Source organism: Mizuhopecten yessoensis, unplaced genomic scaffold (genome assembly GCF_002113885.1).
Source record: "Mizuhopecten yessoensis strain PY_sf001 unplaced genomic scaffold, ASM211388v2 scaffold10221, whole genome shotgun sequence".
NCBI classification, from domain to species: Eukaryota; Metazoa; Mollusca; class Bivalvia; order Pectinida; family Pectinidae; genus Mizuhopecten; species Mizuhopecten yessoensis.
The window spans coordinates 11,772-29,997 of NW_018408439.1; the positions used below are offsets into that span (position 1 = coordinate 11,772).

The 18,226-nt window shown below is 33.8% G+C and overlaps 1 protein-coding gene across 1 annotated transcript; it reads left to right on the top strand.

The window, feature by feature from the left end:
• The first annotated feature begins 3,080 nt into the window (after window positions 1–3,080).
• LOC110459775 (ATP synthase subunit g, mitochondrial-like) lies at window positions 3,081–17,615 on the top strand. Its single transcript, XM_021512197.1, has 4 exons — window positions 3,081–3,188; window positions 9,385–9,524; window positions 12,375–12,505; window positions 17,374–17,615. Exons 1-4 carry the CDS (start codon window positions 3,128–3,130, stop codon window positions 17,378–17,380), a joined length of 339 nt encoding a protein of 112 aa, XP_021367872.1. The 5' UTR covers window positions 3,081–3,127; the 3' UTR covers window positions 17,381–17,615.
• The last annotated feature ends 611 nt before the right edge of the window (window positions 17,616–18,226 follow it).

An 18,226-nucleotide genomic window follows, 5' to 3' on the forward strand; every position in this document is an offset into this window, starting at 1 on the left:
CAGACGTCATGCGGGATCCTTGCGATAGTCTTATGGGCTCCCTACGGTATCCTTCAGATGTTTCTTCGATTTTATCTGGCAAATTGTTTGCGGGGGCCATGCGGTGTGACCATACTCACGGCAAATCGCAGACATCGGAAAAAAGTCCCGCGCAAATGTGACTGAAGCATAACATACAACCTGTGCTTCATTATGGAGCACGTACACATTTGCATGCCATGGCCCGATCCAATAAATTTGAATTTTGGACAGTTATTCGAGGGTCTCACTACTTTTCTACTTGTGTATAGTTAATGAAATGTTGTAATTTCCTCGTCATTATATGCTATTTCCTCTATATTAATACCATGGCAATTTTATTCTGTGGTCATCGTGAAATTGATATACAACGTTTGTTATAGCGCCCTATGTAGCTAACATAAGCCACTATAAAGCGCTTTACAGTACATAAATATACAATTAATACAATTAGCATTTAAATGAATACATTTTTGAGGAATTCGCAGGAGCTGCCTTATCATGCGCTAACTACTAGTCCTATGTCACCTGACTAATATCTCCCTTTGTGTGTATGCCTGCGTGTGTGATGGAGATGTAATGTATTCTGTTTGTAGTTGGACTGTGCTTCCAACGGTGTCATTTATAGTGCCACCTCACTTGAATGCTAATATACAGCACAGATACCGCAACATTAGTCCGAATTTTTCTGACGTTTTATCGACTTTTTTTGTATATCGGTCTGTCGTCGACTAACCGACGACAGACCGATATAAAAAAAAAAAAGTTGATAAAACGTCAGAATAATTCGGACTACCGCAACATCCACCCAAGACCATTTTATCTCCACCTGGGTTGTTGAAATTTCGGATGATGTTTGTACACACCAAGGTACCCGCTATACGGAGTGGTCCGGTCAGTGCGGAGCAGTGTAAGCTAAGTCGCATACACATTTATTTATTTTATCTTTTACATATTCTAAGGCTGAGTTTTTTACCAATACAAAATATGACGATTAGACCAATGTTCAAATATCACAATACCAAAATATTGGAAATGACCAATCAGTGCCACATTAATCAAACGATTTTTATGATCATATCGTGATCTTGTCATATATATAGTTCGAGATTCGTATATACCGCTTTATCACAACCTAGTTCGCAGGTCGTCTAAAAGCGGTTCACAAATTATTATCTGTGGTTATAGGGCCTTTGCAACCAGCCAATGTCTTTCCTAACTCCCTATGGTCTGGCTCATTTTCTTTCATATAATAATATAACTAGTCTATTTTTCAAGCAACAACATTTCCGCGAGGATCCGTTTTGTACGGAGTTAATTTTCGAAAATGATTCGGTCTGTACGGATCCCTGAGTACAGCTGACAACACTATGTAAACCTGGTTGAATATGACTGTATAAGCGACAGAACATTAAGCAGATGAATAGGTTCATTTCAATGACAAAAATATGTCTCAGCTAACATTCCTGTTGAGTTTTTCAACTGTTAAGACGGACAAAAATATTTCTACACGATGCCAAGATATTTCAGTGTCGTTTATAGACATATACCTCTATTCTGAATCCCTGTTATTTTAATGTTGATTGATAACGAAATTAATAATCACGATGTATTCGAGTTTGTATATGTGTATAGATGGTAGAGAATTGCCAAAAACCACTTCTACCAAATCATCGATGTCAAAACATCGTCTGGAAATAATAATGAACACCAACTGATAATGCAGCTACAACAGGGTATAATGGTACAGGTGAGTGTGTAACTTTACTTTAAACATTCGTAGTATATATAATGTTTAAACATTCGTAGTATATATAATGTTTAAACATTCGTAGTATATATAATGTTTAAACATTCGTAGTATATATAATGTTTAAACATTCGTAGTATATATAATGTTTAAACATTCGTAGTATATATAATGTTTAAACATTCGTAGTATATATAATGTTTAAACATTCGTAGTATATATAATGTTTAAACATTCGTAGTATATATAATGTTTAAACATTCGTAGTATATATAATGTTTAAACATTCGTAGTATATATAATGTTTAAACATTCGTAGTATATATAATGTTTAAACATTCGTAGTATATATAATGTTTAAACATTCGTAGTATATATAATGTTTAAACATTCGTAGTATATATAATGTTTAAACATTCGTAGTATATATAATGTTTTGCAGTAAATATTACTGTGATTTTATTTCTTACTCTATTACTGGTTTAAGCACGTTCTTAATTGATAACAGAAGTGTACATGTAAAATAGGACTGAAGACTTGGGTCAGATTAGTAGTCAACCTATTTTATTCTTTATCTACTGATGATCTAAATCCTCCAAAACGTCTTTGGAAGATTACTATATGCACATCAGGATTGGTTCAACCATACGAACGTGCATAAAGGTTGATGTATGTGTTTCCTTTTCTTAAGATATTGGTCACTTTTCTACAGGGGTCACTTTTTCACAGGACGAAATGAAAACAAATAGTTAGGGGGTATATGTTTTCTACGGCTGCCCGGGTAAGATTTCTTTCGTAGGGTTGGTTTCGACGCGGTTCACATTTTCATGTCACACCTCACTCCAGGAAGTATGACGTAAGAAAAACTATTGTTTATATCACAATAATACACCAAAGAAACAACTTGACAGCGACATTTTTTCTCCTTTTTATCTTTTTTATTTTACCGATTTAAAATAATTCAAAGTTCAAAACCTTGATTCAGAATAAGATAAGAATAAGCTTTCTTCAAAGTAGGCAAGTCTTAGTGAGCATTTAAGACCGTTAGTTTTGGAGAATTTTTGTGCTATCTAAGTTCGTGGTCATAGATAATTGGTATTCACGATATAGTTTTTTGTTTGAAGGACAACATTATTTAAAAGGAAGAGATTTGTTCTTTACTTTTGTGTAACTTATATGCTGGGTCGGGTGGTATAGTCTAGTGGTAGCGCTCTCGTATGTCATACTTCCTGGAGCGAGGCGATTGGTTAACAGTTCTCCCTTCTTGGGCCTCATATTAACAGTGTCCTTCGAAGGCTTGTAATGATCTCTTGCATTGAAGTATTTCACAGACCTAGAAGTTTGCCCTTCGACAGCACAATGGCGGCCATGGCGAAGAAACTCAATCCACTTATGCTCAAAGGAGCAGAGTTGGCAAAAGGTATATGATTGTAGACTCATAAAAATCACATTTATATGTGAGTTTATTGAGCTCGGCTCCCTCTTCGAGAGAATTTGCATTGTCCTTCAGACTGACCGGGCGGCATGGGGTAGACCGTGCTTCGGTAACGTGAAAGTTCGTTACTTCTGCAGATGTTATAATACGATTTTCGGTAACGTGAAAGTTCGTTACTTCTGCAGATGTTATAATACGATTTGGAATGGACTTGCTAACCGGTCCGCATGATCTGTCCAACGTGTCAGGGTGAAAAGGATTCACTTCAGTTGTACTTTAATTACACCATTCACTCGATTTGATCTAAAAATAATAATTAACAATTGGATGTCTAAAAGGACATTTCAAGGACAATTTCGGGAAGCATGTAACAGGCGGTTGGGCACAACGGTGCATACTAAGTATGGGTAATAATCCTGCATTTAGGTAACGGCTACCGTGTTGAGGAACAATTTTATTACTGAATGGGGGAATAAAAGCACACGGAGTTCTTTTAAACCGTAGGAACATCAAAGGTTTTATTCTTCTAAAACAATTGCTGTTCATAGCGGTTTGTATCGGGGGGAAAAAACCCCATTAAAATCCAATGAATATGATAAAACTGTGCAGAGGTAAATAAGCAATATTTCATTCTTGTATCTAGGTCCAAATTTGCCGTAACTTTGGTTTTGCACTATATATAGCTATGAGATGATCCACAGCTGACGGTTAACATTTATATAGCATACACAAATTTGCTTTTGAAAACTTATAATGCATGCTTCACATTGGCACGATGGACAACAACTCAGTAAAATAATGTTATAACATTGACCAAGAAATCAAAGCACAGGACAGTACAATGCTTTAATCTTGTTCAAGACGAGCATTATCAAATATTGACTATGCTAGCAGCTAATGTAATTTCGTTCATTCAAGTTGTGTAGAGTAGTTTTGCTGAAGTCATATTACTCATTTATATATCATAACAGCAAGAACAAAAGTTGTGAGGGAGAAATACAGCCCTGAGAAACATCAAATATCAGCCCTGTCATGATGAATTAAAAGCAAACATGCAGCTGGGTTTTTTTTGATTTTTTTTATCCAAACTGATTTCATTTAATTGATTCCAGCTTCCATTTACATTATAATATAAGCTATAAATTATTCATCAATTTGAATTGATATGTGTTAGATACAGAATGAACATGCTGCTAACGTGAAATCGTAAATATAGTGTAGGTTCTTTGAAGGCCATGATGTTTGTTAAGTGTAAGTGATCACCAAAATAGAAGACTCTTCAAATATACACTGTAAAATATTAAAAAGCACATCCGAGTGATTCTGACGCTTGTTAGTTACAGGCGGTCAACTGACTCTGAGAGCATATATTTACATATCTGTTGGTTTTCACATCAACATTTTGTCAATTAAGTTGTCTATGAGCATGTCTGTTGTGATGCAGCTGAAATGACAGACATTATGAATAGATTTCTTGTTGACCGATGTTGCCTGATAATGATCGATCATGATGACTTACAAAGTTTTGACATGATAACAAAACAAAGAGGTTGGCATCTGTCTTCCAGCTGGTCATTAATGTTATATGTTCAAGTACACTAGTACTCCAGATATAGCAGACATATATTTTTCGTTTGATACAAGTCTAAAAAACTTTAGGAACTGAAAGTCGCACCACTGGCATATTTCTATCACTTTCAAATGTATTGGGACGTAATATTAATTGCTCAAATAACATTCACATCAAGTATGTAAAACACACACAGTTTTAATAATGTCAAACTTTCCATTTGAATTTTCAAATACTATTTGTACACAACAAACGAATATTTAAATGCCAAATTTTTAATATTCGTTTCAGCTCTACAGTAGTGCATTCTGGCCCCACACCAGTCATCTATATATATATATATAGTAGATAATAAATAAATAGGTCCTCTACATCAGCGTTCCTTGTCTGTGATGCTCTCAGCGTAATTGCTGCCTTCGGCTGTCTTTAGCTGAGGGGACTGTTGGTTTTACATAATAGCTATATTTTCAATTATAGTATATCAATTCTATCTTCTTGTAATATGATGTACATGTAACTGTTCTGTTTCACTGTCTTGAAAAAGGAGCGGATCGCTCCGAAAATTTGACAACCTGAACTTGTCCACACTGTTGGAATTACTTCTTTGTCCCATATATATATATATATAGTAGATCATAAATAAGTATATATAAATATACATTTAAAAGTATATATTTTATATATATATAAATAAAACAAAACACGAAGACTAGTATAGACGGCTAGTGCCTTCGCCCATCTTGTTGGCTCCAGCGCTAGACGATTATACTAGTCTTCATGTTTTGTTTTATTTATATTTTTTTACTGTTACATGGACATTTAAAACTATTTATCGCTTTCTATATTATATATATAGTTGTCTGTCAAAATGTCTAAATTTGGTGTCAGAACCAGAGGAAACTTAGCTATATCCACAGTTGTCACAGGAAAATGCAATAGTACAAATTGAGGAAAATTAAGTTTGGAAAGTGAAAACAAGGCTAGTATAAATATGCTTACAGTAATGATTAAGTTCATTAACGCATTGTCTACAGATATAAATATTAAGTACAAAGACTTATGGCTGGGCACAGAATTTTTAGGAAAATAGAAAATTGAAGATAGGGCAAGTGAAGGGCTAAGTTATTTGTAGTGGTGCATCACCCATCTATCACGAAGGGCTAAGTTATTTGTAGTGGTGCATCACCCATCTATGATTTTTAGCTCACCTGGCACGAAGTGCCAAGTGAGCTTATGCGGTGGCGGGGCGTCCGTCCGTCTGTCCGGCGTCAATATTTTACTTTAAACGACTTATTAATAACCAAAAGGCCTAGGGTGATGATATTTGGCAAGAAGCAAACTGAGATGACGGGCTACAAAGTTTGTTAAAATTAATGACCTTCACCCATTTTCAAGGTCACTGGGGTCAAATATGTTAAAAACTTTAAACATCTTCTTCTCGATAACCAAACTGCCCAGGGAGATGATATTTGGCCAGTAGCATGCTGAGATGAAGGGCTACAAGTTCAAATTAATGACCTTCACCCATATTCAAGGTCACAGGGGTCAAATATGGTAAAAACTTTAAACAACTTCTTCTCAATAACCAAAATGCCCAGGGTGATGATATTTGTCCAGTAACATGCTGGGTTAAAGGGCTATCAAGTTTGTTCAAATGAATGACCTTCACATAAATTCAAGGTCATAGGGGTCAAATATGTGAAAAACACAAACAACTTCTTCTGAATAACCAAAACGCACAGGGTGATGATATTTGGCCAGTAGCATGCTGAGATGAAGGGCTACAAGTTCAAATTAATGACCTTCACCCATATTCAAGGTCACAGGGGTCAAATATGTTAAAAAGTTTAAACAACTTCTTCTCAATAACCAAAATGCCCAGGGTGTTGATATTTGGCCAGTAGCATGCTTAGATAAAGGGCTACACAGTTTGTTCAAATAAATGACCTTCACCCATATTCAAGGTCACAGGGGTCAAATATGTTGTTTTTTTTAAAACAACTTCTCAATAACCAATATGTCCAGGGTGATGATATTTGGCCAGTAGCATGTTGGGGTAAAGGGCTATGATGTTTGTTCAAATGAATGACCTTCACATAAATTCAAGGTCATAGGGGTCAAATATGTGAAAAACACAAACAACTTCTTCTGAATAACCAAAATGCACAGGGTGATGATATTTAGTCAGTAGCATGCTGGGATCAAGGACTACTATGTTTGTTAAAGTGAATGACTTTGACTTATATTCAAGGTCACATGGGTCAAATTTGTTTAAAATCTTTAAACAACCTCTCCTGAATAACCATGGGTCCCAGGATGTTGATACTTTGCAAGTTGCATCCTGAGATGAAAGGCTATAAAATTTGTTCAACTTAATGACTTAATTTTCCTGTAGCTTTATTTAAGATCACTTTTAAGGTTACAAGTGTGAGATTTATACCAGGTGAGCGATGCAGGCCCATTGGGCCTCTTGTTTCACTAAAAAGTCTTCTGGTCGAGAATGTGGGATAGGGGAATTATACAGTAGGTAAATCTATAGGTAAATGTATTTTCATCTAAATTTTAAATATATTCATTTGGTTGTTACAGTCTGGGGTAGAGTCCTTGGTTGAAAACGTGAAGATTTGGGGTTACAACAATAACGGTAACATTGAACCGGTTTCTGGAACCACGTGTGTGTTTTTGGGAAAGTATAGGCCAATATCTCGATATTCACTAACACACGATGACATGTTTTTAGAACAGCAAGGATTTCTCACATAATGTTTCATAGTGACCATGAATATAGATAAAATGCATGATCAAAGACGGAAATGTTAATGCTTGACAGAAAATTTGGGTAGGAACCATTGTAGACTTGAACTAATAGCTGTTAGGTATATCCCCATATAGGACCTACTGCAGTATCGTAATTATAAGCCTGAATTTGGTCAGCACAAGGTAATTAGGGACTCGAAGTCTGATCTACATGTGTGTAGTTTGTTTTGTTGAACCTACTTGTTCAAATTTTGTATCAGGAAAATGTACCTAGGTTTTCATCTTTCAATATTTCAAGCAAGTTGAAATTATTTTTAATGGATTTGCATTTTTTTTTCTATGCCAATCTTCTTCTTTTTTTAAATGAAATAGACACATTTTATTCAGTAAAGTTTTCCGGTCTAGTTTTAGAATTAAAATATAACTTTTGGACAAGATAATGAATTGTCCGATCAATGTATAGACCAAAAACTGGTTTTTGGTCTATACCTCAAAAGATCAGTTAATTGTTATAACCTTTAAAGGATTTTAATTCAAATTGGTCTAGAGGACCTTGTTAGCTTCTGTTCAAGGACATTGGTCTAGAGGACCTTGTTAGCTTCTGTTCAAGGACATTGGTCTAGAGGACCTTGTTAGCTTCTGGTCAAGGAAATTCACCATTGTGTAAAGGAGGGAAGGATTCAATTTCAATGTTGGATAAACAGAGGGTGTGGCTATTTTGGGAGCAGAAGCATATATAGGGCCTAGTAGGGAAAATACAGGAAGATCTTTAAAACTACTGATTGGGTAGGAGCAAAGGAATTTTAACGTCTAGATCTTTTGGTTTGGAGTTAGGTTCGACCATGCATGGGAACATCAATAACATATATAAACAAGGGGCATTAACTCCCTAAAGGTTGAGGGGCAGGGGTAGAGCCCAGTAAGCAAGGGAATATAGGTAAATCATATTTCTTGATTATGGATGAATTTATATTAACTTGGACCAAGAGGATCCTTCTAATATTAGAGTATCTTTGAGGGGAAAAATAATTTATATCAACAGGTTTGATAATAATCTTAGGAAAATAATTATGTTAAATAGTTTTTAGCTCACCTGGCCCGAAAGGGAAACCTTTAAATGAAACAAGAGGCCTAGGATAATGATATTTGGTCAGTAATTTGCTGGGCTACCAAGTTTGTTCAAATGAATGACCTTAGCCCATATTCAAGGTCACAGTGGTCAATATATGTTTAAATCTTTAAATGACTTGTTCTGTATAACCCAAAAGTCCAGGGTAATGATATTTTGCCAAAAGCATACTTGGTTGGACGACTATAAACTCTGTTCAACCTAATGTTCTTGTTTGACATTCAAGGTCACGGTCGTCATATGTTGAAATCTTTTAATAGGTTCTTGTGAATCAAACACTGATATATATTCTGCCTGTAGCTGTATTTTAGTCCACTTTTAAGATTACAGGTGTGATATTAATACCAGGTGAGCGATTCAGGCCCATTGGGCCTCTTGTTTATTAATGCATGTATATTGTCATATGGACTGTAAAGTGATAATTGCTTATATTTTGAGGTTAATTGAACAAATAGTCACGATGAATCTTGTTGAGTGATGGCCAAACTGTGCAAATCCACAAGCCATGTAGAATAGTTGTACTACATGTACAGTACAGCTAGCTAGTGCACAACTGACCAGTATACACGTCTTTATTACAGTAAGTATTTGAATGTTGATACTATTGTCTATAACAATAAGAATTGTTCTACATAAAATTTAAACAAGGGCACCAGTGAATTTGCAATTACAAAATATGATAAAATTCTTTTAAATGATCTAAAATAATAGTTGTTTTTTTCCAGCACAACAGCCAAGGTTAATTCGGTATTGGAATATTGCCAAGGTGGAGTTTGCTCCCCCTGGTCTGGCTGATGGTCCACAGATATCAAAGGGATTTAGGCAAGCCATTGATTACAAAAGAATTCCTTCCCTGACTATGAAGGTGATTTATTGTTGTAAATATTGATCAACTTGGTTTTAGATTACATTTTTTTTTATTGTATTTAACACTATTTATGTGTACATAGTATGTATAGTTGGCAGGCAGACCCATTCTACAGATATTTCATATATAGTCCTATAGTATGTAGTTACTTATATATATATATAGTACTATAGTATGTAGTTACTTATATATATATATATAGTACTATAGTATGTAGTTTCTTATATATATATAGTCCTATAGTATGTAGTTACTTTTATATAGTCCTATAGTATGTAGTTACTTATATGTATATAGTACTATAGTATGTAGTTACTTATATATTCATATATAGTCCTATAGTATGTAGTTACTTATCAATAGTACTATAGTATGTAGTTACTTATAAATAGTACTATAGTATGTAGTTACTTATATATTCATATATAGTCCTATAGTATGTAGTTACTTATCAATAGTACTATAGTATGTAGTTACTTATAAATAGTACTATAGTATGTAGTTACTTATATATAGTACTATAGTATGTAGTTACTTATATATATATAGTCCTATAGTATGTAGCTACTTGTATATATATAGTACTATAGTATGTAGTTACTTATATATAGTCCTATAGTATGTAGTTACTTATATATAGTCATATAGTATGTAGTTACTTATATATATAGTACTATAGTATGTAGTTACTTATATATACATATATAGTCCTATAGTATGTAGTTACTTTTATATAGTCCTATAGTATGTAGTTACTTATATATAGTCATATAGTATGTAGTTACTTATATATAGTACTATAGTATGTAGTTACTTATATATAGTACTATAGTATGTATTTACTTGTATATATATAGTCCTGTAGTATGTAGTTACTTATATATAGTACTATAGTATGTAGTTACGTATATATAGTCCTATAGTATGTAGTTACTTATATATATATATATAGTCCTATAGTATGTAGTTACTTATATATAGTTCTATAGTATGTAGTTACTTATATATATATAGTACTTTAGTATGTAGTTACATATATATTGTACTATAGTATGTAGTTACTTATATATATAGTCCTATAGTATGTAGTAACTTATATATATAGTCCTATAGTATGTAGTAACTTATATATAGTCCTATAGTATGTAGTTACTTATATATATATATAGTCCTATAGAATGTAGCTACTTATATATATAGTCCTATAGAATGTAGCTACTTATATATATAGTCCTATAGTATGTAGCTACTTATATATATAGTCCTATAGAATGTAGCTACTTATATATATAGTCCTATAGAATGTAGCTACTTATATATATAGTCCTATTGTCTGTAGCTACTTGTGTGTATATATAGTCCTATAGTCTGTAGCTACTTGTATATATATAGTCCTGTAGTATGTAGTTACTTATATATAGTACTATAGTCTTTAGCTACTTGTATATATATAGTCCTATAGTCTGAAGTTACTTATATATATAGTCCTATAGTCTGTAGTTACTTATATATAAAGTCCTATAGTCTGTAGTTACTTATATATATAGTCCTATAGTCTGTAGTTACTTATATATATAGTCCTATAGTCTGTAGTTACTTATATATATAGTCCTATAGTCTGTAGCTACTTGTATAAATATAGTCCTATAGTCTGTAGCTACTTGTATATATAAAGTCATAAAGAATGTAGTTACTTATATATATAGTCCTATAGTATGTAGTAACTTATATATATAGTCCTATAGTATGTAGTAACTTATATATAGTCCTATAGTATGTAGTTACTTATATATAGTACTATAGTCTTTAGCTACTTGTATATATATAGTCCTATAGTCTGTAGTTACTTATATATAAAGTCCTATAGTCTGTAGTTACTTATATATATAGTCCTATAGTCTGTAGCTACTTGTATATATATAGTCCTATAGAATGTAGATACTTGTATATATATAGTCCTATAGTCTGTAGCTCCTTGTATATATATAGTCCTATAGTCTGTAGCTACTTGTATAAATATAGTCCTATAGTCTGTAGCTACTTGTATATATATAGTACTATAGTCTGTAGCTACTTGTATATATATAGTCCTGTAGTATGTAGTTACTTATATATAGTACTATAGTCTTTAGCTACTTGTATATATATAGTCCTATAGTCTGAAGTTACTTATATATATAGTCCTATAGTCTGTAGCTACTTGTATAGATATAGTCCTATAGTATGTAGTTACTTATATACATAGTCCTATAGTATGTAGCTACTTGTATATACAGAGTCCTATAGTCTGTAGCTACTTATATATATAGTCCTATAGTCTGTAGCTACTTGTATAAATATAGTCCTATAGTCTGTAGCTACTTGTATATATAGTCCTATAGTCTGTAGCTACTTGTATATATAAAGTCATAAAGAATGTAGTTACTTATATATATAGTCCTATAGTATGTAGTAACTTATATATAGTCCTATAGTATGTAGTTACTTATATATATAGTCCTATAGTCTGTAGTTACTTATATATATAGTCCTATAGTCTGTAGCTACTTGTATATATAGTCCTATAGTCTGTAGCTACTTGTATAAATATAGTCCTATAGTCTGTAGCTACTTGTATATATAGTCCTATAGTCTGTAGCTACTTGTATAGATATAGTCCTATAGTATGTAGTTACTTATATACATAGTCCTATAGTATGTAGCTACTTGTATATATATAGTCCTATAGTCTGTAGCTACTTGTATATATATAGTCCTATAGTCTGTAGACTAGCTGATTATGATGTGTGATACTTTTATGTTACCCTATAAAATAAATCATGACAATAGCCTTTGATTATGTTTCAGCAAGTGATAATAAATGGCTTTGTGTGTGCGGAAATATTTGTATTGTATCATATTGGAAGAATAGTGGGCAAACGCAGTCTGGTCGGCTTCAGTAAGATTGAGGGCTGCAACTCATTCAGTGCTATGAAAAAGTAAGTACATGGAATATGATTTAAACGTATATACCATATTGATTAAATGCATAGAGGTCTATACCATATTGTTTAAAGGCAGAGGGGTCTATACCATATTGTTTAAAGGCAGAGGGGTCTATATCATATTGTTTAAAGGCAGAGAGGTCTATACCATATTGTTTAAAGGCAGAGGGATCTATACCATAATGTTTATAACTAGAGGGGTCTATACCATATTGCTAAAGGCAGAGGGGTCTATACCATATTGTTAAAAGGCAGAGGGGTCTATACCATATTGTTTAAAGGCAGAGAGGTCTATACCATATTGCTTAAGGCAGAGGGGTCTATACCATATTGTTAAAAGGCAGAGGGGTCTATACCATATTGTTTGAAGGCAGAGAGGTCTATACCATATTGTTTAAAAGCAGAGGGGTCTATACCATTTTTTGAAGGCGGAGAGGTCTTTACCATATTGTTCAAATGCAAAGGGGTCTATACCATATTGTTTAAAGGCAGAGGGGTCTATACCATATTGTTTAAAAAAAGTGTGCGTCTTTAATTTGATGACTGTGTTGTTCCATATTTCAACTTTTTGTATATGCCTGTTGAAAAATGGGGAGTCATCTTTTCCTATTGGAAGGGTTGTTGGGTCACAATGCAGTGTCCTTTAAATCCCCTGTTTTGTTTAAGACACAAGAACATTTTGGTCCTTTCTATTTAAATCACTGAAACTGCAGTGGAGTTTTCAATTTTTATCTACAAATTTCAGTTGTTTTCTTAAGTTTACCATCTTGAGATTGATTTTAATTGTAAATAGCCTTCATCTACAAGACAGATAAATGGATATGCTTTGTGTTTTACAAGTAACAGTATATGGTTACTGCCGTTTGTGTTTTACAAGTAACAGTATAGGATTTATGCCCTTGGTGTTTTACAAGTAACAGTATAGGATTACTGCCCTTGGTGTTTTACAAGTAACAGATTATATATATATATATAATTAGGATTACTGCCCTTGGTGTTTTTACAAGTAACAGTATATGGTTACTGCCGTTTGTGTTTTACAAGTAACAGTATAGGATTAATGCCCTTGGTGTTTTACAAGTAACAGTATAGGATTACTTCCCTTGGTGTTTTACAAGTAACAGTATAGGATTACTGCCCTCTATGTTTTACAAGTAACAGTATAGGATTACTGCCCTCTATGTTTTACAAGTAACAGTATAGGATTACTGCCCTTGGTGTTTTACAAGTAACAGTATAGGATTACTTCCCTTGGCGTTTTACAAGTAACAGATTATATATATATATAATTATGATTACTGCCCTTGGTGTTTTACAAGTAACAGTATATGGTTACTGCCGTTTGTTTTTTACAAGTAACAGTATAGGATTAATGCCCTTGGTGTTTTACAAGTAACAGTATAGGATTACTTCCCTTGGCGTTTTACAAGTAACAGATTAAATATATATATAATTAGGATTACTGCCCTTGGTGTTTTACAATTAACAGTATGGGGTTACTGCCCTTGGTGTTTTACAAGTAACAGTATAGGATTACTGCCCTCTATGTTTTACAAGTAACAGTATAGGATTACTGCCCTCTGTGTTTTACAAGCAACAGTATAGGATTACTTCCCTTGGTGTTTTACAAGTAACAGTATAGGATTACTTCCCTTGGCGTTTTACAAGTAACAGATTAAATATATATATAATTAGGATTACTGCCCTTGGTGTTTTTACAAGTAACAGTATATGGTTACTGCCGTTTGTTTTTTACAAGTAACAGTATAGGATTAATGCCCTTGGTGTTTTACAAGTAACAGTATAGGATTACTTCCCTTGGTGTTTTACAAATAACACATTATATATATATATATAATAAGGATTACTGCCCTTGGTGTTTTTTAAAGTAACAGTATATGGTTACTGCCGTTTGTGTTTTACAAGTAACAGTATAGGATTACTACCCTTGGTGTTTTACAAGTAACAGTATAGGATTACTGCCCTTGGAGTTTTACAAGTAACAGTATAGGATTACTGCCCTTGGAGTTTTACAAGTAACAGTATAGGATTACTGCCCTTGGAGTTTTACAAGTAACAGTATAGGATTACTGCCCTCTATGTTTTACAAGTAACAGTATAGGATTACTGCCCTCTATGTTTTACAAGTAACAGTATAGGATTACTGCACGTAATGGTTTACAAGTTACAGTATAGGATTACTGCACTTGGTGTTTTATAAGTAACAATATAGGATTACTGCACTTGGTGTTTTACAAGTAACAGTATAGGATTACTTCCCTTGGTGTTTTACAAATAACACATTATATATATATATATAATAAGGATTACTGCCCTTGGTGTTTTACAAATAACAGATTAGGATTACTTCCCTTGGTGTTTTACAAGTAACAGATTATATATATATATATAATTAGGATTACTGCCCTTGGTGTTTTACAAGTAACAGATTATATATATATATAATTAGGATTGCTTCCCTTGGTGGTTTTACAAGTAACAGTATATGGTTACTGCCGTTTGTTTTTTACAAGTAACAGTATAGGATTAATGCCCTTGGTGTTTTACAAGTAACAGTATAGGATTACTTCCCTTGGTGTTTTACAAGTAACAGATTATATATATATATATAATTAGGATTACTGCCCTTGGTGTTTTACAATTAACAGTATGGGGTTACTGCCCTTGGTGTTTTACAAGTAACAGTATAGGATTACTTCCCTTGGTGTTTTACAAATAACACATTATATATATATATATAATAAGGATTACTGCCCTTGGTGTTTTACAAATAACAGATTAGGATTACTTCCCTTGGTGTTTTACAAGTAACAGATTATATATATATATATAATTAGGATTACTGCCCTTGGTGTTTTACAATTAACAGTATGGGGTTACTGCCCTTGGTGTTTTACAAGTAACAGTATAGGATTACTGCACTTTATGTTTTACAAGTAACAGAATAGGATTACTACACTTTATGTTTTACAAGTAACAGTATAGGATTACTGCACTTGGTGTTTTACAAGAAACAGTATAGGATTACTGCCCTTGGTGTTTTACAAGTAACAACATAGGATTACTGCACACAGTATAGGATTACTGCACTTTGTTTTACAAGTAATAGCTTCGGATTACTGCCCTCTGTGTTTTACAAGTAACAGTATAGGATTCCTGCCCTCTGTGTTTTACAAGTAACAGTATAGGATTACTGCACTTGGTGTTTTACAAGTAACAGTATAGGATTACTGCACTTTGTTTTACAAGTAATAGATTAGGATTACTGCCCTCTGTGTTTTACAAGTAACAGTATAGGATTACTTCCCTTGGTGTTTTATAAGTAACAGTATAGAATTACTGCCCTCTGTGTTTTACAAGTAACAGTATAGGATTACTTCCCTTGGTGTTTTACAAGTAACAGTATAGAATTACTGCCCTCTGTGTTTTACAAGTAACAGTATAGTATTACTGCCCTTGGTGTTTTACAGGTAACAGTATAGGATTACTGCCCTCTGTGTTTTACAAGTAACAGTATAGGATTACTGCCCTTTGTGTTTTACAAGTAACAGTATAGGATTACTGCCCTTTGTGTTTTACAAGTAACAGTATAGGATTACTGCCCTCTGTGTTTTACAAGTAACAGTATAGGATTACTGCCCTCTGTGTTTTACAAGTAACAGTATAGGATTACTGCCCTTTGTGTTTTACAAGTAACAGTATAGGATTACTGCCCTTTGTGTTTTACAAGTAACAGTATAGGATTACTGCCCTTTGTGTTTTACAAGTAACAGTATAGGATTACTGCCCTTTGTGTTTTACAAGTAACAGTATAGGATTACTGCCCTTTGTGTTTTACAAGTAACAGTATAGGATTACTGCCCTTTGTGTTTTACAAGTAACAGTATAGGATTACTGCCCTCTGTGTTTTACAAGTAACAGTATAGGATTACTGCCCTTTGTGTTTTACAAGTAACAGTATAGGATTACTGCACTTTGTGTTTTACAAGTAACAGTATAGGATTACTGCCCTTGGTGTTTTACAAGTAACAGTATAGGATTACTGCACTTTATGTTTTACAAGTAACAGTATAGGATTACTGCCCTTGGTGTTTTACAAGTAACAGTATAGGATTACTGCACTTAATGTTTTACAAGTAACAGTATAGGATTACTGCCCTTGGTGTTTTACAAGTAACAGTATAGGATTACTGCACTTTATGTTTTACAAGTAACAGTATTGGATTACTTCCCTGGGTGTTTTACAAGTAACAGTATAGGGTTACTGCCCTTGGTGTTTTACAAGTAACAACATAGGATTACTGCACTTGGTGTTTTACAAGTAACAGTATAGGATTACTGCACTTTGTTTTACAAGTAATAGATTAGGATTACTGCCCTCTGTGTTTTACAAGTAACAGTATAGGATTACTTCCCTGGGTGTTTTACAAGTAACAGTATAGGGTTACTGCACTTGGTGTTTTACAAGTAACAACATAGGATTACTGCCCTGTCACAGGACTGTGTTGAATCATTGATCAAGATAATTTATTCTGCTTGTTCAAGTCTACACAGCTGTAAATGAAGACGTTGTTTGGCAGTGCTAAAATTGTTGAATGCTTGCTGCGAGTGCCCAAATGGCAGCTCCGGCTGTATGCCCCCCAGGGAGTTGAGATAGATATTCGCTGGTTGCATAGGCCCTATAATTATAACCGCTGATAATAATTTGTGAACTACTTTGAGGCGACCTACGAACTAGGTTGTGATAAAGCGGTACATAAGAACCTATTATTATTATAATTATTACAATTTAGGTATTGAAGTATAGTGTACTATGATTCTTTTATTTACTTATTTTCCAGAACATAGTCAAATTCTACAGCAGCTGGGAGAAAATCTTCAGCTACATTAAAAGAAAAATCTTGAAAATGGAGTTGAGAACGGGACTAATGCCATTTCTTTCTTTTTTGTCAGTCATGATTTGGCATTCTAACTGTTAAAACAGTATCACTGTGGACGTTTGAACATTTTTGATTGTGACTTTGTAATTATTGATCAAAAGTTGTTATATCTGATGTGAAGAAATTAAAAATTGGTCTTATACATGATCTATTGTAGTTTATTTATCCGGTCGGCTGTCTAGCTGACTGGTCGTCCGTATATCTTTCCATCCGTCTGTCCATTCATCTGGCTGACTGGCTGCCTGGCTGACGGGTTGTCCGTCTGTTTGGCTGGCTGACAGGTTGTCCCTCTGTCTGGCTGGCTGACAGGTTGTCCATCTGGCTGACGGGTTGTCCGTCTGGCTGGCTGGCTGACTGACTGGATTGCTGCAGCTAGCATGCTAGGCATCAATGATATTTATTCTGGAGCACGATTCCCTTGTTATTCCACCTACAATCACAAAACTTTATATTCTTATGTATTTTTAGCCCACCATCATCTGATGGTGGGCTATTCAAATCATACTGCGTCCGTCGTCCGCTGTCTGTCGTCCTTCCTTAAACAATTCTTGTTATCAGTATTTCTCAAGAAGTACCAGAGGGATCTTTCTCAAATTTTATATGTAAGTTCCCCTTGGTCCTTACTTGTTGGGATTACAATCGAGAGGCCCAGAGGGCCTGTATTGCTCACCTGGATATGGTTAAAGTACTTGATATGAGGTAATACAGGCACTACAAGACAACTTGATGGAGACAAAATCGGGATAAAATCCCA

Excerpts from the sequence above, each read along its gene's own strand:
- LOC110459775 (XM_021512197.1), top strand. The coding sequence starts at position 3,128 with ATGGCGGCCATGGCGAAGAAACTCAATCCACTTATGCTCAAAGGAGCA. Across the intron at positions 3,189-9,384 it reads AGGAGCAGAGTTGGCAAAAG|CACAACAGCCAAGGTTAATT; the intron begins GTATATGATTGT and ends GTTTTTTTCCAG. Across the intron at positions 9,525-12,374 it reads TTCCTTCCCTGACTATGAAG|CAAGTGATAATAAATGGCTT; the intron begins GTGATTTATTGT and ends ATTATGTTTCAG.